This window comes from Aphis gossypii, chromosome 2 (assembly GCF_020184175.1).
Source record: "Aphis gossypii isolate Hap1 chromosome 2, ASM2018417v2, whole genome shotgun sequence".
NCBI lineage: Eukaryota > Metazoa > Arthropoda > Insecta > Hemiptera > Aphididae > Aphis > Aphis gossypii.
Genome location: NC_065531.1, coordinates 47,813,572 through 47,838,305, shown reverse-complemented (window position 1 = coordinate 47,838,305; position 24,734 = coordinate 47,813,572). Strand labels below are relative to the sequence as shown.

The window sequence follows — 24,734 nt, the reverse complement described above, 5'->3', positions numbered from 1 at the left end:
TATTACGTCATATCGTACCATAATTTAAATGTGTAGATAAATATTTTATATACGTTAATGCAATGTTTATCTGATGAATTCTATATGGCGTGTTAGTAAATACGTTTATTGATAGTACGGTAAAAAAGTTCTCATTTGTTATCTTTGAATATTTTATAAACAACATTAATATTTAATATCTTTTATTCTTAAAAACTATTAATATATCTCTGTTATCTATACATAATATTTTAAATTTAACGAATTGAATAACTGATAATAAATTAACAATAAATATTAAATGTTATAAATGTCGACTTATAACATAAGTACTAACATGACTAAGTAATTTATTTAGCCATGTATTTAACTACTAAAGTACCCGTGAGTAGTTAGTATCGTCGATTCAATTTACAAAATTTGATTATTTTCCGTCTATAGAAATGGTAAATGTAAATTAATGTTGAATATTTTAAGGATGTTTAAAACCAGTTTGTAAAAGCTATTTATAAAATATTGATGATAGAAATTGATGCGAACATTTGATTAACATTAAGTATAATTGATTTCTAGCTAAGTTGCAAATATTCACTACATGGTAACCAGTCAACATAATTACAAAAGATTTTCTTTACGAAAAATTCGATTCATAGTAGCTTCTATAAATAAACTTAGGAACTAAAGAATACGAATTGTTGATAAAAAAAATTACAGAATAAGAAGTGGGTACCTTGTACCTAATGTACCTAATGCGTATGCATTACATTGAATGGTCGTCGTAAATCATATTGCAATAGGTGTACCTACTACCTAATATATATATTTTTTAAGTTAAGGGAATTATTTTTTACAATTTCAATTGTAATGAATTGTTAACAATTATTTGATGTTCAGTGGCCAACTGGATGACTTCATACTTCAAAAATGATTGGGTATGTTCTGTGTAGTGAAAATTTTGTTGCATGTTCCATTCTCTAATCCCGAGAAGACAAGATTTTTACCAACAGCTATACCTACACAATTTGGTCAGTTAATTTAAAATGTTTGATTATCATTTAACATATTACTATATATTACATAAATTTATTAAATTGTATTATATTTCAAAGTTTTAACTAAAGCAGATATTGAGCTGCCCATAATCAATAAGTTGAGGATTCCATTAAAGATGATACTTCTCTTGCAAAATACAAATATTTAGCTCACTATTAAAATCAAACTTTTCAGTAAATTGTACCTACCTATATGTTTGTATCATATTATAAAATGTTACTTTTATTTAATTTTTTTATCTTAAATAGGTTAATTTCAATATATGAAAAGAAAAATATCAATTAATAATGAACTATGTTTTTTACCTTGATATATGAACTATTTTCCATTTCATACAATTATTATGTATAACATAATTGGAATTTTAAAAAGCTTGTATTGGAAGTATGTATTGTGGACAAATGTTATAGCAAGTTTAACTTTTTACTATAATTGAAAGGTTAACATTAGGTATTAAATATTTTTATAGTTATGGCATCATTAATCTCTAGTTTGAATTTCTGTGTATAGTACACATTTTTCATTGACATCTACTACTAAAACAACATATCTTCTATCTGTCAAAACATTTAAATAGTTTTAACTAAAAACTTATATTGAATGATCTTGAGAAAAAGTGTAAAATATTAAAGAAAAATTTTCACAATTAGTATTAACATCTTATTATCTTATTAAAAATGTTTAGGTAACTGAAAGAGGTTATAATAAATGTAACAGTTGTTAACATTGTTGTTTATTAACATATTATAATTTATAATATAATTACACATTCATTGACATATTTTAAACTAATCATCAGTATTTTAGTGCCTATATAATACTGTATTTTTGTTTTAAGAGTTGGTACATGAAAATTTGAAGAAAAAAAATGAAGAATGTTTTTACTTTTTATGGAGATTTGCAGTCTACAAAAGTTTGCTACACAATTCTGCGTTTATTTTCTTTAATCAGAATTGAACAAATAATAATAGATTATTAATGCAAAGTAATTAATATTTTTTATATTGAGCCATTGAGGTATCGAAAAAAAAGTAACCAAAAAATATCGGAAGTTAAAATACCACAAATAATGCATCCACATTTATAATTAATTCAAGTTTTACTTATAATAATTAAAAAAACATTTTAAGTGTAAACACAAATTATATATTTATGAGTAGGTACCTATTTGAAATTCAAATTTTTATCTAAATTAAGGTGATTAAATATTTTGTTATTTAAAAAAAAAATAATGACTAGTTATTTTGTAGTAATTCAAAAAATATTATTTCGTAAATAATTAATATAATGTAATCTTTAAAATGTTTATAAAAAAAAGTTAGGCTAACATATTTTTTGATTAAATTCTGAAACAAGAACTTATGAAAAACTTTGTAGGTAGCTATTAAATTCATGCATTATTTTACAAATTATAAAACAACTTCTTCATTCTCTCGTTCTATACAAATGTTTTCAAAATTTTAATAATAATCGCACAAACTGAAAAGAAAACTTCAAATTTATAAATCCTTAATCAAGCTTATATACATGGACCTATTATCTTTAGCTCTGAAGTAATTCAAAAAATGTAGGTCAGCCCATTTCGGTGGTGGATGTTTATCCATCGTTCCTTCGGTCCTCGGACAGGATAGTGTAATTTTACTGTAGGTATTCGATTTGAATGCAATATGATTGCATTCGATAAAAAACGATTCTGAGTGAAAGAGGGGATCTTTTTTATTTATTTTTATTCGTTTCTATGGTGATAAACAAAGCCGTAATTATTTTATACTTCACATAATCGTGAAGTTGTACATTTTTTCTCTTTTAACCACTTTTATTTCGAGTATCATTTCGAAAATCAAAAAATGATCTCTCTAAAGTACCAGCTCAAAACATTACCTTTCAGAAAATATGCTACACTTGTACTTTTGAGCAATTTTAGGGGGTGAAAAGTGTTTACTGAATAAAAAAGAAATAAACATCATTGTAAAACCAATAAATTCCTCGCTCCGCTCAGAATCTAAAAAACTAATTTAAATAAAATTCAAACTCAACAAAATAAAATCCTACGTAAAGTCATTAATTACATCTTACATTTCCACCTTACATTTCTAATTTAACTCTCCGTACAAATATGAAAATCAAAACCAACTAACAAGAAGTCATTATTTCTTCAAAAGATATCATGCTAAACTGCTTTCACATCCTAACACTCTTATATCTAACGTATCCATGCTTACAATTCCTGAAAATCCCTCAAGATGTTTAAAAAGAAAATGATACAGACTTTCTAAACTAAAACTTAAAAAAAAAAATGAAAATGTAATAATTATAATAATAATAAAAACAAATGAACTGACGGTACTGTCAGTACTTGGTGACTTCTTTAGTCAAATGTTCCTGTTGTCAATGACTATAATCATAACATTTTTTTTATAAATTGCAAGTATCTGCAGTTATTTATTTTTGAATTACAATTAAATACCAAAAATCGTTTGAGGATAAATAGTTATTTCATTACTTACTATACCTAGTAAATATTCAGTATTGTAAACATTTGAACTTCAAACACTCATAAAAAATAATGCGTCTTCGGTAAACTTTTTTTTGTTAAAGGAATAAAAACTTATGAAGAATCATGAATAATATTTTTAAATCTTAAGTATTCAAAATCTCCCCTCAAATTAAAAATTGAAGCTCTTTTTCTTCTACTTAATTCTAACAAACAGAAATAAAATAAAATAACACACACACACATGATATATCATTGTAAAACAATACGCTCCGGATATAAAATTTTTTGTATTATTAAAATATTAACTATAAAATACCTAATTTGATATTAACATTAACATTGTTTGTATTTTTTTTTTAGATCATGTAAGTTAATCAATTCAGTTACCCATCTATTTATAATTTATCATTAATATTTAATGTTTGGTCAGTTTATATGACAAAACGTATCAGTAAAATTAAAAGAAGTAGATAGGTAACTTAACATACTCCATTATAATGTCATACCACTATAGTTGATACTTGGTACTAGACGTTTCATTTCCAGGGAAGAAACAGTTAAGCATAGTATGACAGAATCAGATAGATTATCGTTTATGACGTTTGTACGTGTTGTAAGAACGCATTGCAGGGGATACCTTCCACGAATATATCACTACGGTATTATATCTATACAGACTACACAATATTATATTATGTATTTATATATATTACGCGGTACTGAACACAGCTGATCCTTATTTATTTTATGATCCTGCAGCCATTCATACTTATTATAAGTCAGTTATATATATTTTAATAAGTATTAGTCTACATTTTTTTCGGAGAGCTTATGCTTTTTATAATATTTTTAATAAAAATTCATATTTTTTATTCATGGTTAAAATATATTATATATTTATGTATAATTAATATTAACTTAAGATTACTAATCCAGTAAATATGAGTATACTATAATTAAATACGACTAAGTGTACAACATATTGCACAATAAAAGGGTGGTTTGGACACCCATTTGTTTAAAAAATGTCATCTAATTTCTGTCCGTTTTGATGCTGAAAATAATATAACTTTTAGCTTATATTGGGTATTATTAACTATGATATTTTATAACATATTTTTATTACTATGAGTAATACATTTTAGTATTTTGAAAAGTTTTTTGATAGACATTTACCTTAAATGATTATCAATATTTTTTAAAAATGGAATAAAGTATAGATAACCGCTTTGCTGTTAACTATCGAATGAACTTCCGTCTCTGTCATTGAGTTAGTCACAGTAGTCAATGTGATTAGTGGCGTATTGACGGGGGGGGGGGGGGTCAGGTTCAACCCCCCCAGAACAAAAAAAAAAGTTACATATACATATAGGTACATTGAAAATAAATATATATGCGTATACTACGTAGTACGTACCCTTGCAACCGTAGGTATATAATATAGATTTTCAATGTATGTAAGTACGTATACTCGTTTAAGATGTAGTTTTTACTTCTTAGTTTATAATTTATTATAGTTATCACTAATCGCCGTAGCAGTAGATGAATTTATGATATATTATTCCTGTAGGAATTATTAAATCGAATCTTTTTTTGTTCTGATTTATTTAGTGTACCCTGTGAAGTTTTTACCTATAGTTAAAAAAAATTATGATGAACTGGGATAGATAAATTAGGTTTCTGATATTTCTTTTTTCACTACCAGGGCTAAATCGCTCTAAATAGTCCAAATAAATAAAAGTTAGTTAAAAAGCTTGTTATGTTTAAATATCCAAAAAAAAAAAAAATTAAATTCTAAGAGCTCATAAAAATTATTGTAAATGTGCATTAAGCTTTATTTTTTAATTTCTTACAAATAAGCTTATTATGAATTTTGTAAAAATTCGAACTTTGAATAGGTACTTTTTAATTATAAAAAATAAACGTTAATTAAATATTTTCGATATTTATTTTTTGTTGTTTATTGAGTAAAAATCACTGAAAATTGTTAAGTACCAACTAGATCCAATAACTAGAAATATTGAATATCACTGTATTTTTTCTTCTTTAAAACTTGTGAACAGATAAAAAACAAATAATTTTAGTTATTTTGATGTAATTCAAAAAATATTAAGCATAAAGATTTGAAACTTTTCTCAATTGTATTGGTAACTATAAAACTAATTACTTATCGATTTTTACACACAAAAAAATTTCCAAAATATTTAAACTAATTTCCACTTTCAAACTATTTATATCACGAACTTATTCATACTATTCTATGGTATACGCTATATCGCTGCAATGATACTGACTACTGAGTTATAAACTAATAACTGATATAATATAATATTTATAATGGTGTATTATGTAATGTTTTTGTTAAAATTTACCGTATTATTTAAATAGAAAAATAAATTATTATTCGTAGTAATATGAATATAAAATATAAAATATTCTTAGAAATGGAGGCGTACACTTTCGTATACATTGATTTATAATTGAATTTAAATTTAATGTATTCATCCATTTCAGTGATCTACCTAGTAACTACTCCATAATTAAGTATATTTTAAAGTTGAAACTTACAATTATTTTACTCGTATAGCACTGCAGAGCAATTTTTCCGAAGTTTTTGTATACTTGGTCTCGTTGTATCAATACTTAACATGGGCATCTAGAATATAACCATTCAAATGATATAAATTTATATATTCATATGTTCTCATGGACTTTATTGCGTTCAAATTGATGAGTCACATATTTTATGTGTATATACCTAATATATATAGATAGGTAGGTAATTATTGATATAAATAAATATGGATAGTGGCAAGTGGAGTTTACTAATTACTAATAATAATATCAATTAGTAGTTAGGACGGTAAGGTATCGATGTACTATGAAAGTATAACCTTGGTAAAATACAATAATACAACATAATATTTACATACAACAAATACATGTTTAAAAATTCAACTATATTATAATATGAGAATAGTAGATAAGTATTTAAAAATAAAAATAAATTATACTTCGATTTTTATTTTTCATACGTACACATTTTTATTTTCTTTAATTTAATTACCATAGCGATGTATTAATTAATTATGAAATTACTAATTGTATTTATATTATGAAGAGAAAAAAATATTATGCATACAACATTCATACAGATTATTAAATGATCCAATCGTTGGAAATTTAGTGTAAATAATTATAAAACCATGAAATGAATACATATATTTTTTCTCTGTAAGATGATTAATTATTAATAATTACTTTTTAATTTTATTAGTTTAATATTGAATTATTTAATTTATTATTATTAAAAAAAAAAAAACCATATATATATTTATATATTTAGCTTATGCAGTATAAACAATGCATCTGTTATTTAATCAATTAAAAAAAACTTATTTTAATTTAATTAGTTCTTACAGTTCATACTTACCATAAGTGATAACATAATATTTTGAACATTTTATTGCAAATTGAGAACTTATGTTCTTTTATATGAACTGTGAGGTCCATTATAATATCTTCTTAATAAATAAATAAGTAAACAATTTATAGAAGAATACCTACTACTTTTCACAATTTTACTAATTTAGGTTTTACAGTTAATAAATGTAATGTAGGTTTTGTACTAGGTAGTTAATTTGTCATTTTCGAAAGTTTTTTGCATTTAAAAGTAAATAAACACTGCTAAGTGTTACTTGGACAGTTGGACACATGGCACATTGCTCATTTAGTTATTGTATACTATACTTGTATACGTTAGTACCTACGTTACACAATATTTTCGAAGAAATGTTTATTATTTTTGGACTATATATGAACTTTTATACAATTCATTAGGTTTATTTATATTTTAATGTTTTAAAATATAAAAAGAAATATTTCAGATTTTATTTATTCAAAGCTCAATTAAATTGATTTATCACAATATTTATTTACCTGTTATACAATTAATACTCAAATCAAAGTACTTTACTTATTGTACTGGTATATTATTACTATAATTTCAATTTACAACTCAGTGTGAAATATTATGGTTTAAAATGTTTTTAAACTATAAATATTTAAGTTCTAGTATTAAATATTTTAGAAACAAATTATAGCAAGTGTTGGTAGTATTGCATATTTGTATTTTAACCTTTTAAATAAAACAAATATATAAATATATTTTATTTACACTGCTAATATAAATTAGTTTATATTGTATGTCTTTATATTCATTAATATGCCATGTTTTATAGAAGATTTGAATTTTGAATCTTTACTATTTAACATTGTCTCTAAAATAATACAGTATACTCAGCTCTAATATGATAGGTAAATTATTATAAATTATAGTATGTTTTAAATACTTAGGTTAAAATGCGTGATTTAAATAAAATTAAAATCGTTCTGTCAAAAATTCTAACAACATAGGTACGTAATAGGAATTAGATAATATATTTTTCAAATTAAAATTAAAAAAAAAATTGTAGTTAATAAGGACATTAAGAATTTATTTAATATTTAAATTGTAAAGGTAATATTACACCTATATGTCCAAATAAATGAGGACTATGCCTCAACCTCCCCTCATATGAGTATTTTAAATTAATTTTATGCAGATCGCATAATTCTCTGCCTAGTAAAAAAAAATAAAAATAATTAAAACGTCCGTAATAAATAATATTAAATTTAAAAATCCACTGACGCATTATTTTATATACATTATAATATATGTACACGGTATACCTATTAAGTAATTTGATTTGTCAATCAGGACACAACGTAAATGAAAATTGTGACGTACAAGGCAGTACAACATGTTATTTTAGAGGTCAGTTTATTATAATTTACTAACACGAATCAATTGCATGACAACCAATACACCTGCAATTTATACATTCGACCATTTCCAATTACATGTCGTCATTCACATCATTGCTACATATCATATTTCACGCATATTTTGTGCTCTTGACGTAGTAATTTATGTGCTTACACATATATAGGTCACCTATTAGGATACGGGATAGTCGGATATTCTATATCAATTTTTTTTAAAAATAAAAAGTATAACATAGTTACAGTTAATAAGTGTTATAAGTATTATTAAGAATTGTATTACCTATATCAAGTATATCCTGATAGGTATACCTGCATAGTCTTGCAAAGGGTCTGTATATTACAATAAATAAATGTATAAAATTTGTTTGAAAATTAGGTATATTATACGTTTGTATACGTCTGTAATAGTGTAGGACTCCTCGAAATTTGTTTTTGGAAACATACAATAATATAATATGTAGTATCAAAACGTTTTAGAAACATTGGTGAACAACATAATTATGCGAAAATTATTAGTTTTTTAGTGATGTATAAATACAGTTTTTCGTATTAATTTCTCCTCAATACTAAAAATGAAAAAAAAAAAAAATTTTTTTTTTACCCTGTTACTTATTCGAGTTTTGGTTTTGCATAACTCGGTGAAAGTTTTTGATTTAACTTATATATTATATATTTATATAGAGTATAAATAGTATATTGTATATATATAAATATATTATATACCTATTAATTCTTTTGATTATATTAAGCTCTCCGACCTCGCGTTTCGATTTTTTTGTCATGGTCCATGGAGGGGAAGATGGGACGATTCAATTATTCAATTAAAATAGATTTTCTCAGAATAATGCATTAACTTCACCATTACGGCTCCTGCTGCTGCCACTAACGCCGCTGTTGGACAACGACCGACAACCGTGGTTAAAATACAATTGTGCTGTGCGAACCGCAGCAGCGATTCCTGGTACCACCGCCACACCGTGTAGTTGCCGCAGTCAAACCCAGCCGTCCTCCTCTTGGATATTTCGATTATCTTTTCGCAATATGCTGCTTGATGATAATAATAATAATAATTCGATGCGCCATAAAATAATTATTTTAAGATAAAAATAATTTTCAACCTTGGAAATATTATTGTGGAAACATAGGTGATGTTTTATTATTGTCTATAAGTAGGTACTTAGCGTTGAATATAATAAAACACATTAATATTGCTCAGAATAAAATAAGTATTGTACAATAAATTGTATTTATGTCGTATAAAAGTTATTTTAGTAATTTATAATGCGCTTAAAATAAACTTTTACACTGCAAATACGATTTGTTTTATTACTCTTGTGACCAATTGACCTCATAATTTTTCGATATTTTTGAATAAAAACCTACTTAATATTTCGAATATCAATACTACCGAAATGTTTTTGTTTCGATATTATATAATAAACTATTTATTTTTAATTTTTTTATTATATTGTATTTTATTATATATTACATAAAACTTAGCGTAATTTTTTAACTCTCATAGATGTTGTCAAAAAAAAAAAAAATAAAATAAAAGTCAGATTATATCTAATTATAATAAGGCCAATATTAAATATGGGTGTAGGTTTGTACAACGACTAATACAACGCAAAGAAAACCAAGAACTTTTGAAAATAGCCTGGAGAAAAATCTGCGGATCTATACTTAAGATGTTTACACGGGATAATGATGAAAGAGATAATATATAATGAAGAATTACAGATTATGTTGAAAATGGTAATGATAATTAACTTGATCAAAAGTTAAAGTATACAATATAGCTAGAAAACATCACGGGCTAAAAAGAAAACGACCCATTTAAAGCAGACTTCGAATGGGTACCTCAGAGGAAAAGGCAGACCAAAAAAATGTAGTTTTGTTGAATTGAGGAAGACTTGGAGAGACTGGGTATTGAAAACTGGTAAGATATAACATACGATGTGGTGGAATTTTGTGTTGGCGGCAAAAACTCTCGGACAGTATAGTTTCGCCAAAGAAAAAGAAGACAATAACATATAACAATATAATTATAATATGAAGCATAATTTTTGATATACAATCTTATATAATTATTATTTTAAAAAATTCTAAGAACTTGCTCTACTGTAAATGTAAGTGTTGAGTGTATCTCGTTATTGAGTAGCTAATTTGAATATAAATTATTCATTGTATACGAAAAATTATATTAAGTTAAATTATATTTAGTAATATCTAACGCTTGGTTTGACAGCCTACTTATCTCTTTAGATATTTTATTATATATTTATGTAACTATTGTCGATTAGTTATAAGCTATAACTTATAAATCGTTATAATACGATCGTAATTATTGTTTCTATAATAATAAATAATTAATAATATGGTAAGATGAACATGAACAATTTTTTATCAAATTTAAATCGCATATATAATAATATTATTCATTTACTGCTATAAATTAACTAGAATAACTAGAAAAAGTCGAAAATATAAATAGAATAGAAAGAGCAAAAATATTTTGAAAATTTTGGCAAATCTAGAAAATTATAAATTTTTAGAAACCAAATTCAAGTCTTTATTATAATTTATAGGTATTTGTTATTTATTCGCGGAAGTAATGCAAAAATAGTTCCCACGACGTCGTCGGTTCGAACAGCAAAAAAAAAGGTATTAGTTACTTAAGCATTTAAAATAAATAGTGAATGACCTATAAGGAAATGTGACCTATCAAGTAATTAGTCATGACTAGAATCAGGCGTTGATGACTTTTGCATTGTGTTCTTTTATTTATATACAATGCTATCTTGGCTAAAAGTTTGTTTTATACTTCCTTTATTTAGGTTTTTATACCTACTTATAGTATTTTGCATTTTTTTATTTATCATTTTTTCATATTTTAGAATTTTAGATGATTTTTCGTAGTTTTTGTACAACATATGAGGGCATTCTTCTCAATTTTAAGATAATATAATATTGTTTAATAATTGTTATTTGTTAGGTTGTTGTGGAAATCACTTTGTGTTATTAATAATAGGAATAGAATAGGAAATTTCCTATACTATGCTTTTGAAAACTAAAAAAGCATATTATTTCCAAAAATAGTGGAAACTAATGTAATCTTGGTCATACATGTGGAATTGCTGACGAAAATAATAATATATATTAATATATCATGTCATCTTATTCATTATTTGGGAATACAGCATTGTATTCGGAAAAAAAATTTAGTACGGCGTTCTATAACACGTAATCATTTTTAGTGAACACAAAAAATATAATTAAAATGTATACTATTCGTATTTGAATAAGCTAGTAAATTAAAACAATTAATATTATGCATTAAAAAATGCCATTGTGTTCTCGTAAAAATACTATTTATTTATGTAAAAGTAGTCTTTTTCTCTTTTTCTTTATTCTCGTTATATTTTTAAATCTAATAAATTGTATAAACTTATGTTATTATGTTACTTATTGTTTATAACATACAATATGCTTATTAATTTATTTTAAATTTAATATTGTCCATAATAATTAGATGTATATTATAAATTACAGATGTAAACAATTATGAATCAAATTAATTCAATCAACAAATTTCGATTTGTTCATACATATAAATACTATAATAACAAAGACATTTTTTTTTCAATTTAAAACATGATAATATAGTTTGTCAGTTTATTTGTTTAATAATAATGCGTTGCTTATAAATCGCATAATATTCTCTAATCAATTAAAAAAATAAAACATTAATGAACCGAATGTGTATAAAAAACCGCGTATTTACACAACATTACACTAACTACAAAGCATGATAATACAATAAAAACCATTGATACATTCAATAATCTTAATTATAATATCAACATTATCGCCCTTTAATTCATTAAATAAAACTCATCATTTTAGATTCGACGAATGTATTGTTGTATGGGTTTAACATTTTTTTTTCGGTGTGTGACTAGCGTTATTTTTATAGGAACAGTAAAAAAAAGTATTTTAATCTTTAACTTAAAATGGTTTTTAACTGCGAAAATTGAATCTTAAATTGATGCTATGAGGTTGGGAGGTGAAAAAATCATGAATAATATATACTTATGTTATCTATGGAAAAAATAAAATAATTTTTAAGATGATAGGGATAAACTAGAAAAAAATTATGGAAAATGAAAATATTCACGCAACACCCGCTTAAAAAAAAAAAATCAATTTTGTATTATAATTAAAAAATAAATAACCATTGAGACTTAAAAGTTAAAACTTTCACCAAGTATTTATAATAGAATTTTCTGCACTTGTCAAAATGTTTAAAGTATTTAAATTAATTTTAATATGATAAGTACAACGAACATATTATCCTATCGTTTAATGGTACACCAATACATTGACGTATAAGTTTATATAAATAATTCAAAGTATAATAATTTATTAAAGAATCCAAATTATTTAAAACATGTACTATACAGTAGAACCTCGATTATCTGAGGTATTGGTAAGGATGGGATCATATGGATAAATAAAAACCACGATAAATCAGAACTTTTTATTTATTTAACAATGTTGTATGTATATGTGTACATCAGTACATCGTCTTGTTATAAAGTTATACAGGGCTTAAAAAAATTAATTATTTTTTTTAACCCTTTTTATAATACAGTCTATCCACATTAATTAATAATTATTTTTATCGTTCTTAACCTAAGTACAATGAAATACTATGTATAGGTAATTCTTACGCGCCCATTTCTTTACTTTTGGTACATACAAATTTTTGGAAGAGGTAGCACGGTTAATCGAAGTTCTATGTGCTGTAATTTGTTTAAAAAAAAATTATGTTTGTTGTAAACTTATTTTTAAACTTAGGGATTTTTACGTCACTGTTTTATGAGTATACCTACAACTTATTTGATTATTATAGTTAAAGAACTACCAATATCAATTATTATTGGGTATTATTTTAAAACGACAATTCACATTAATTACAGACATCAAATTTAATTTATTATTTCTCTATTATTTCTCTGTATTATGTAAACTTAAACTTATTAGTGGAATAGTGCAGACGTGAAGCAATTATTGAAAGCGTGCTGTGCAAAGAAACTTTGATTTTTAATGAGTTGTATAGCCAAGTAGAGGTATATTTATGAATAGTTTAGACTTTTTACTTTTTAAAGTTTTCACATAATTGAAATGTTTAAAATTTATTTATTGTAGGAACTTTAGTATTGTATAAATTATAATGTTAGGTTAAATTGAAAGAAGCGATGAAAAATAAATTATTACATGTATGAATATTAAGTACAATTTTTATCACACTCAATATCAATGATAAAACGTTCTGGTATTTAAATGTACGTGATCAGCCTTGAAATCTGTTTATAAGAAATTCACTAACGTGGTTTTGAGCCAAATTGTCCAACTAGAGCCTGCTCTTTCATATGTAAATGAAGGCTTGACGAGTGTATACGATGATGTATATAATGATGTGAAGGATTAAATAGGATTCATTAACGTTAATAAATGTTATTCATGAAGCATTCACGTACACTTCGGATGCGGGACTTTAGTTCGTAGAACCGCAAAGTAACGATCTGGTTAGCACAGTCCATTCACCTTTATAACTTTACTATAATTCGTCTAGACCAATTGTATCGGGATATAACTATAGAATATAGAGGCACGTGTAGAGTGTAAAATCAACTGTATCGAATTGATGTGTAATATATCAATTGCATTTAGCGTAATATTGTAATAATACAAAATTAGCTTTGATCCAACATTAACTTAAGTTCTAATGATATTTTTGAATCGTTTAAAATGTATAAGATTTAGCTGTGAAATACATTTTAAAAAAACTATTCTTTTTATTATACCTCGATTACCTACGTTCACTGTGTCACTGGGTTAATTTTTTTTTAATTAAGTAAAAGATTCATTAGATAATTCAAGATATAATCACAGTCCACAGATCTTTTTATACCATAGTGAAACTTATAATAGATATTGTGAAAATATTATTACTTATGTTTTGTAACATTTATAGTTTATACTTAATTTTTTAACTAAACCTGCAGCTAAAACGCCCAACTACAGTTAAGTTACGTAAATCCTACCCAATCAATTGATAATGGTATAAATTGCCTCTACCATTTTTGGCATAATGTAGTATGTACAGTATACATTGTACACATAGTGAATACCTAGCAATTGGTAGATTAGCAGCTTTTTTCAAATATTACATGTATGAAAATATAAAATGTAGAATAAATCGTAGATATAACGATAATGTATAACTAACAACGAATAGCTGATGAAAATCAGCTTAAAATATATTTTGACCTGTCACTATGATACTAATTTAATTTAAATCAATCACGATGTTTGGATATTTCAGAGTAATGATATTATAGAATGAAAATTGTAATACATAATAATAACAATTATAATAATAATTAATAATAACATTTATATAATAAATGTATAAGATATTTCCATTTAAAAATATTTTTCTGACATATCTATACTATCTATATTTGTAAAATATCTATGTTATGAATTATCATGTATAAATATAAAATATTTATTTCACACGCATTACTTGTTATTTGATTTCAACAAATGAATATACTTATGTCAGAGTGACATAATTCAACTTTTTTATTTTAGAGTAATTTCATCATACATATATTTAAATTCTTAAAAAATAGTTATAAAATGTAGCATTTGAAGTAGTATCCTGAATATTAGTTTGAATAAATACACTGCACCTGGGGTCACCAATTGATATATTGAATGAGCCATATTAAGAATTTATAAAGCTTGTTGATAAAATAACAGTTGGTATTGGTAGGTATTAAGCAATTTTAATGCTATTATGATAATATATTATACAATATTACAATGCAACTTCATATCACGCATATTATAATACCTATGGCTTAAGTGTTTGGGAAATAGTCAATAGTCTATGGAAATAAAATTAGCATTAATTCTACATTCCAAGTATTTTGAATGTCATCTAATATAAGCTATATAACGTCATATTCATACGAAGAATGTAAAACAATAATTATAGAACGAGGTTACCACGTATATTTATAATAGCATTTTATTAAATAATCATTAAAACTAATATAGAATTTATTTATTTATTTTTATTTTTTAAAATAAACTAGAAAAAGCAAGTATAAATGTTTTATTAATTTTCAAATATTGATCTTAAAAAGTTCAACAGCTCTTAGCATGTAGGCTAAGATTAGGATAAAACAGTTTTTTTTTTTTAATAATAAAACCCATGTTTTATTCGTTTAATACGTTGTTTTTGTGTTAAACGGTTTTTAAAAGTTTTTTTTTTTGTAATATTTTAAGCAATTTATAATATTTATTAATTTAATTTATAATAATATACAGGTACATTATAAAGTAATATAATTTTTATAATATTTACACTAGGGTTGTATACATCATGATCTACAACAAAGTATTTAATAGAAATAAAAACTATGTATATAATTTTTTAAACAAAACCTCTTATTTGAAACAAACTTCGTCCCTGGATGTAGCTGTGGAGTAAAATCAAAGAAACGTTATCGTGTCAGTTCAAGATTCAAGTCTAATACTTTAACAATCTAATCTATTCATATCTGTTTATATACTAATGAAGTTTATACCGTTATAACTATCAGATAGATGATATTATATCTCTTATCCTAAGAGAGAAATTCGATTTAGTTTATACCTAATTTTAAACTCGACTAAAATGTTCTTTTATTTATTTCTTAATGTTTTCAGTGTCGTAATTAGAAGTTGGCAAAATGAGCGGTTACCAAAGGTGCAGCAAAGTAAGGGAGTACATTTGAGTTAAATCAAATTGGTTTTTGGTATAAAATTTATTTTTCTCATAAATTATTTAGTTTTTTAAATAATAATAATTTAAAAAATATATTAGTGTTTTGATTAATGCATAAGAATGTAATATAATAATATGAAAAATATGCCAAAAAAATGAAACAAAAATAAGTGCCAAAAAATTACAATACAAATTTTGTTTTGTTTTTGTAATTTTAAAAAATAAGTGTACGAATTAAATATAAAGCCATGTGTTTGAAATATTTTATGTTACTTTTATCGTTATTGTAAACAACTTTTATTAAAAAAAAATGTATAAAGTGGACTGTCTGCCAAGAGGTCGTCTATGGTGACACAGTATGCTTTTCAGATAATATATATTATTGATATTAATGCAATTTGAGGAATTCTGTGACAAATAAATACTATTTGAAGAGACAAATTAATATTTAAGTTAATAAAAGGAATACCTACTTGGTTTTGTGTGTCTGAGGAAAAAAATTTAAAAAGGAAAAAAATATAAATATGAAACAATTGATAGTAATGCTTAATGACTAAAATAATAATGTTATGATTTAATGTATCTAACGATACAAATACACAAAAACAAATTTTACTAAATATAATATTGTCAATTAAGTTTAAAACAATTTAAAAATTAAAAATAAAAAGTAGGCAAGTGAGTACACTTAGGTTTCAAGTAGATCACTATTCTGGATGTCTTAAATTTGAATTCAACGACAAATCTTTTTATATGAAAAACGATTTTGAGCGGGAATGATCTGTTAGCCTATACATGTATCACTAAGTATATTTCATGATATGTTTTATTTTTTTTATAAGCTATTAAACCCATTTATTTTACTTTTAGCTTTTAGTATTATGGTAGGTTGTTGATATAATTTTTTCATGGATAATGTAGTATTTAATTATATTATAATAATATACATTATGATACTATGTTATAAAAATGTATAGGTATACCTAACTCAAAATTTAATTTTATCTTTTAGTAAATACCATAAAACAACAAAAATAGATTCATAAAAAAAATAGATATTATCTTAAAATAAATCAAAAATGTGATTGCATTGTAGTAAAATTCATAATTATATAATAAAATATACTTATACGTTTCCACGAATAATGTTTTTTTTATCATTTTTAGTTCAATACAATCTAAATAGATTAAATAAGTATGCAGGGTTTCATGAACATGCAATCACTAAACATTTAAAGAATCAATAGTGAGCTAATGGTCCCTTAAACATGACTTAGTACTTTGTGATTGGTCCAATAAATTTAATTGAACCATTAAGTATTAATTTAAACCATTAATTTGTCATGCAATCCGGCATTAGTCTAATATATTTAGTGCGATAGATTTTAATAACAGCAGGTATATTTATTTTTTAAAACATTCTAGTTTGAAATCTTTATCTTGTCAGATATTTTTGGATTATTTAAATTGAATAAACAAGTAATTGGAACTAAAATATATTGGTAAAACTAAAAAGTAATTTGGACCAAAATGACATAATTTATAGGTCTAACAAAGATACTTATATTGATCTCTATCTATACTTTATAGACATAGATTTTGTTGTAATCGATTTTATTGATGTCATAAAAATTATATAATATATATATATATATATTACTTGAGATACGAAAACCTATTTATCGATAATGCAAAATATATAATGTAACAAATGTTATCTTTGAAAGTTCGTTGTATTTAAATGCAACAAAAAAATTCACTAGCATTAGATCCAAAAAAATATACTGAAAATAAAGAATTAGTTAGACTAAGAGCTGTATTTTATAATGGGCTAGATCCTAGTAGAACTAAATCTCTTAATCCGACACGGATTTTAATACTTTATAAAGTTCGATGTATCTAGAAACATATTTTAAACTCAAAATACCTTTTTATAGTAAGATTGTTCGAAACTCGGCGCCTTTACATAAAGACCCAGTACCTATGGCTATATCGGGTGGAGGACCGGTCAATGTGCAAAGGCCTAAAAGCGTAACGCCGTTGCGATTACGTCGCGCGTACCGCAACCGGTGACCAGTCCTAACTGTGCCGGGCGAGCGAACGGAGCCGTCTACCTTCGGTGTCGCGTCTTTAGCGTCCGCGGCCGTTTTCGTCTCCTTATTTTACTGTTTTATTGGTTTTTATTGTATGCTACCGCAACGCCGCACACAGTGCCGCTTCTGGTGTCCGTCTAAGCTCTGAGGCTCTAAACGGTTTCGTGTCGCGTCCGAGCTCGTCGTGGGTTGAAGCCGGTCGCAGTGAACAATATTATATTATACGTAAACGGTCTGATCGCCGCCGCCGCCGCGAACCGAAGCCATACGCGTGTACACGCAGTCGCCGTCGCCGTCGGACCGACTCAAATAGACCGGCTATCGGTCAAGGTCATCGGCCGCCACTATCTCCGCGACTCTACTGTCTCGTCATCGGGTATCGTTGCTGTTCTATTATCATTTGTGTTATTATTATTTTATACGCCGTTGTCATTATTATTCTATCCCGTCTCTATGACCGACGGTCTTATGTACTATTATTGATTCCATTTTTTGTTGGTGTAAGCCGACGCGGAGAGACGTCTCCGCCGGGCAACTAATATTATATACCTGTTACCTACACCTAAGTCACGACTTATTATTATTATACCATTATTACCATTTAACGTTGTTCTGAAACTTATTTCTCCTTAATCCTCGTCACCCGGACATCGCTAGGCTGACCGCCGGTTCCGTAGGAACCCGACGGTGCCAAAACATTGGTAGCAGAGCGTGGTTTTGACACAATTAAAGTTTGTTAGCGTTCCTGGGTGAAGTTAATTAAGGGTATACTCAGTTGTTGGTCGGGTGTGACATTGTTGTGATCTTAAGCCACAGTGCTGCTCAAACTGTCAATATAATTTAATTGCTGTGATTGGATATTATTTGTGGTGTATTGTGTTCAACAGGTATTACGCGTTAGGTACGCGGTATTGTGTTAGGTCTATGGGATATAACATAATAGATAATATATCAGGAAGTTTTATTGGTATTGATATTGTTGTAGGGTGTCGTGCATCTTGCATTTAGTGTCCAATTGAATCTTTTTCTGTCATCCTCGGAGATTTAATTGAAAATGCCTGGGTCAGAGAAAAATGCGCTGGAGCGCGAGCTTCGGGTGTTACAAAGGGCTAGGACCGTTGCCCTGCTAAATCGCGAGAGCACGGTCAATCGTATGAAGGCGATAGCCGACGTAGCGTCTCAAGTAAAAGATAAGCCAGATTTAAAACCCAAATTGTTAACGGCAGCGAGTGATTTAGACTTTCTTTGGGATACATTTGTACAACATAATGAGGCCGTTCTGAACGCTTTGCTGGATTTAGAATTAGCTTCAGAATATTCTACGACGTTGGAGACAGAAATCCGTGCGTTGTACATTGATGCCCGCGCTATAGTCGAAGAATTTTCGCCTCTACCCAGTAACCAGGGGAATGGTAGTTTGTCGGGATCACGCCATTCAGTCCAGTCAGGTCGCACCTCCCGACGCTCTCGGCTTCCAGAGATACCGCTGCCGTCGTTCAGTGGCGATGTGTGTGGTTGGCCGGCGTTCCGTGATCGCTTTACTGATTTAGTCGTGCTGGATGAAGAATTAACAGACAGCGACCGTTTCTACTACTTGCTCGGCTGCCTTAGTGGCGACGCGCTAAGTGCTATTAGTTCTATTTCGGTATCCAATGGTACATACGAACTCGCTTGGGCTACGCTGGCCGAGCGGTTTGATAAGCCTAGGCAGCTGGCTTCCCTGATTATCGACAAGTTAATGTCAGCTCCAATACAGCCTCAGGAGTCCCTGGGCGGGTTGAAGGAGTTCCTTGCGTTATTTTCCGATCAAGTTGCGATGTTACACACGTTGCGTATTCCAAACCTTGGTGAATTCGTATTGTTTTCTTTAGCTTCTCGGTGTTTGCCATATTCCACTAGGAAGGGTTTCGAAGCAGCCAACAAACACAACTTTCCATCTATTCTGGATATGGTTGGCTACGTCAAAGATCGTGTGACCCTTTTAGAGGCCGTGAACTTCTCGAAAGGCTCTGGGGTGTCCCCGTCAGCTCCGTACCATATTAAGTCCACGTCGTCAACCCATGTTGGCAGGAAGCCAAAGGTGGCGATGATAACCACAAAACCAACGGGTACTGCTCCGTCAAAGTGTTTGTTTTGTTCGGGAGATCACGTCACTACGTCGTGCAACGCGTTTGCCCAAATGTCAGTGAGTGATCGCGTGTCAGCTGCACGTGATAAACGACTGTGCTTCCGTTGTCTCAACTCCACCCACTGGTCGACAAAATGCAGAGTATCCAAGCCATGTGCCCGTTGCCATGGTCGCCACCATACTCTACTCCATAAGGACATCGATACGGACTCACAACCCATCCCCTCGACAAGTGCCTGCCACGTTAGCTCATCGAAACATCCTACTATATTGCTGGGGACCGCTGTGGTTCACGTGCGTGACCGGTATGGGTGCATGCAGCCGGTACGCGCCTTAATCGACTCAGGATCGCAGATAAGTATCATGTCGGTTCCCTGTGTCGAACGGTTGGGGTTGACGCGTAATAAGTGGACTGCTCCGTTGACGGGCGTGTCCGGGGTCGCGGTTCTACAAGTCAAAGGTAGGGTTGACTGTCTTATTACGCCTAGGTACAATGATGAGCACCCCATAGAGCTAAAGGCGTGGGTTTTACCTAGAATAACAACTGAAATGCCTTCGCAACGGCTGCCGCCAGAAATGGTGAAGAAGTTTTGCCACTTGGCCTTGGCCGACCCGCGGTTTGATAATCCGGCTCCAGTTGAGTTATTGTTAGGAGCTGACGTATTCTCCCAAGTTATGGATGGGAAACGCGTCTTACTGGACCCCTCCTTACCTGCGGCGTATGGGTCAATATTCGGATGGATCGTTATTGGTCCCGTTTCCACGACAGAACCTGATACTTATCAGTCTCATTCTGTTGTCACCCTTGCTGTGTCACTTGAGGACATGGTTCAGCGATTTTGGCAAGTGGAAGAACCTGATACAGCCCCGGCTACATTCCATGATGAGGGTCAATGTGAAGCTGTCTATAGCGCTGAGCGGTATCGTGACCTTAATGGACGATTTGTGGTGCCCATGCCGTTCAGGCCCGGTCATCGTGATGAATCATTCCCGGGGTCCCGCCAAATCGCCATACGTCGTTTCCAGAACCTGGAACGGAAGCTCCAGGCCGATGAAGTGCTCTACGCTGCATACAGGGAGTTCATGTCAGAATATGAGTCGTTGGGACACATGAATATTGCGGCTGATGCCGGGACGTACTTCATACCCCACCACCCGGTCTTCAATGCGGCTAACAAGATACGAGTGGTATTTGACGCCTCAGCCAAGGCCAATTCGCAACTGTCTCTAAACCAATGCTTACACACTGGGCCGAAATTGCAGTTGGATATCCTGGACATCTTGACCCGTTTTCGCCTTCATAAGTTTGTTTTCACCGCCGACGTGTGTAAAATGTACCGGCAAATCCTCATACGCCCGGAATATAGGCGCTTCCAACACATATTCTGGCGGTTTTCACCTGTAGAGGAGCTAAAAGAATATGAGCTAAACACCGTCACGTACGGAGTTAATTGCGCCCCCTTCCTGGCATTGCGCGTACTGAAGGACATCGCTGATAATGAGTGCCAGGACTTTCCGGAGGTCCGGGACGGGCTGAGATACCAGACATACGTTGACGACATTTGTCTCGGAGCCGACACCGAGGAGCTCCTATCGAAGGTACAGTCCGAGTTGATAGCCGTGCTGGGGCGCTCTGCACTTGAACTGAAAAAGTGGTCGAGCAATTCACCCCGCGTAATGTCAGAGATTGCGGAAGCTGATCGCATTTCCGACGTCATCAACTTCGATGAGAAAGAAGGATGTATGATCAAGGTGTTAGGTTTGCGCTGGCATCCGACCAAGGACGTTTTTGGTTTTGATGTCCATCCGTTAACAACAGTTGTCACCAAACGATCCGTGTTATCTATTATCGCCAGGATCTTTGACCCGATTGGATTCCTTGCTCCTGTGATTTTTCATGCAAAACATATTATGCAGTTAATTTGGAAGTCTGAACTGGGATGGGATGACCCTTTACCACATGACCTAGGTGTTACCTGGAAGCTGTTGCTCAACGACCTTCCAGTGTTGTCCAAAATCGAGATCCCGCGTTTTCTATTGACAACCACCAGGTCCAACGTGCATTTATGTGGATTTTGTGACGCGTCGGAACAAGGATATGCCGCGGTAGCATATTTGCGAGTAACGTCATCTTCAGGACTGGTCACCGTACATCTCCTTGGTTCCAAAACCAAAATGTCCCCCATGAAGACTAGCACGATCCCAAGATTGGAATTATGTGCGGCCGTGCTTCTGGCCCGTTGGCTGGCTCGCCTCCTAACAGTTTTTGGGGACCGACTCCGCTTCGACGGTATCTTTGCATGGTCGGATTCTCAGATAGTGCTATCATGGCTAGTTAACCCTCATACGTGTTTCAAAGTGTTTGTCTCGAACCGAGTGCATTTAGCCCGTCAGTTGGTACCAACCTGCCAGTGGGGTTACGTCCGGTCGGCTGAGAATCCGGCAGATTGTGCATCCAGAGGGTTGATGCCCTCAGACTTGGTTAATCATGTATTATACTGGTCGGGTCCTGCTTTCCTCAAGGGCATTGTTGAAGCTTGGGACATGTCGGTCGCAGCGGTGCCTATGGAGCAGCTACCGGAAATCAAAGTCATTTCGCTGTCTGTCCAAATCGAGCCTGAGGTAGAGTGGTTTAGTCGTTTTTCTTCATACCACAACATGGTCAGAGTTGTGGCCTGGTTGATTCGCGTCGCAGGCCGAGCCCGGAAACAGAAATACACTTCAGAGTATTTGACTCGCGAGGAACTTGACGACTCACTCACTGTCTTAGTTAAACAGTCTCAAGTCCGTTGGTTGTCCAAACTCCACGAGGATCTAGCGCGCGGCCGCCCTGCACAACGGTCATTGGCTGGTCTGCGGCCCTTCGTCGACGCACGAGGTGTTATCCGTGTCGGAGGTCGTCTGACGCGTTCTAATCTAACCAGTGCCGAAAAACAGCCTATTCTGTTGGCTAAGGACTCTCACTTATCAACACTTCTTGCTCGCCATTGGCACCTGGTCACATGTCACTCCGGACCTCGAGTAATTACGTCATTGATCACAAGACAATTTTGGATAATATCGGTGAGGGCGGTGATCCGTCGTGTCATTGGTCAATGTACGATCTGCGTGAGAACTCTCGCCCAAAGTCCCCACCCAATGATGGCAGACTTACCAAGCTCCCGTGTCCAGATGTGTCGTCCATTCACTCGCGTGGGCATTGATTACGCAGGGCCACTGTCCATGCGTGAGTGTCGTTTACGTAAGGCCCGACAATATAAAATTTACGTGGCAGTGTTCGTGTGTATGGCAACTAAAGCCGTTCATCTGGAAGTCGTGTCCGAGCTGTCCACTAATGCGTTCCTGGCAGCTTTCGATCGATTTGCCGCACGTCGGGGCCTCCCTACTGACATATTCTCCGACTGTGGCACGAATTTCGTGGGAGCAGCAAAGTACCTCCGCACCTTGGTTAATGATCCGACTATCCGACACGCATTAACCTCCCATACTCCTTGCGTATGGCATTTTAACCCACCGAGTGCACCGCATTTCGGTGGCCTGTGGGAGGCTGCGGTACGGTCATTCAAAACCCTTTTGATACGAGTCATTGGTGTCCATAATTTTAGCTGGGAGGAGATGACCACTGTACTCTGCCGCATCGAGGCCGTATTGAACTCTCGGCCGTTAACCCCGATGTCATCATCTCCGATGGACGTCGACTATTTGACACCGGGACATTTCCTGATTGGTCAACCGCTGTTGGCGGTTCCAGACATGCCAGTACCCGAAAGCTGTGCTAGGGTAATAAACAGATGGAAACTATTGCACCAGTGCCACCAGTCTTTTTGGCGCAGGTGGTCGACTGAGTATTTGAGTTCCCTTCAAGTCCGATCCAAGTGGACAAATGATGTGCCCAATTTAAAATGTGGTGATATGGTGGTAGTAAAGGATCCAAATCCACCCATGACCTGGCGTTTGGGCCGCATTATAGATGTGACGCCTGGTAACGACGGTGTAGTACGAGTAGTAAAACTGAACACCGCGTTGGGGGAGCTCACTAGGCCGGTAGTCAAATTAGTAAAGTTACCTATGGAACAGTAGGTCGCAGGGACCTGCTTGCTCTGGTTGACCAAAGTGTAACACCCGCCCCACAACAATATAATATGGTATATATATATTATGTTAATGCTATTGCAAATGTATTAATCCATTGTTGTATACTGCATGGCTACGCCCCTGTGGGTTCTACAAATGGCGGTCCCTTAGATTCCGGGGACGAGAATTCAACCAAAAACATAAGGAGGTATCATAATTCTATGACTTTGTACCGTT

General features: G+C 31.0%; 1 protein-coding gene and 1 long non-coding RNA gene across 2 annotated transcripts; one reads left to right on the top strand and one right to left on the bottom strand.

Annotated features, from left to right (window-relative positions):
- Positions 1-880: 880 nt before the first annotated feature.
- Positions 881-9,485, bottom strand: LOC126550570 (uncharacterized). Its single transcript, XR_007604678.1, has 3 exons — positions 9,080-9,485; positions 6,098-6,185; positions 881-992 (listed from the first exon to the last, which is right to left on the bottom strand). It is a non-coding gene; the product is annotated as an uncharacterized LOC126550570 (long non-coding RNA).
- Positions 9,486-19,349: 9,864 nt separating this feature from the next.
- On the top strand, positions 19,350-24,503 carry LOC114119276 (uncharacterized). The gene has a single exon (XM_027980783.2). The coding sequence runs from the start codon at positions 19,350-19,352 to the stop codon at positions 24,501-24,503; it is 5,154 nt and encodes a 1,717-aa protein (XP_027836584.2).
- The last annotated feature ends 231 nt before the right edge of the window (positions 24,504-24,734 follow it).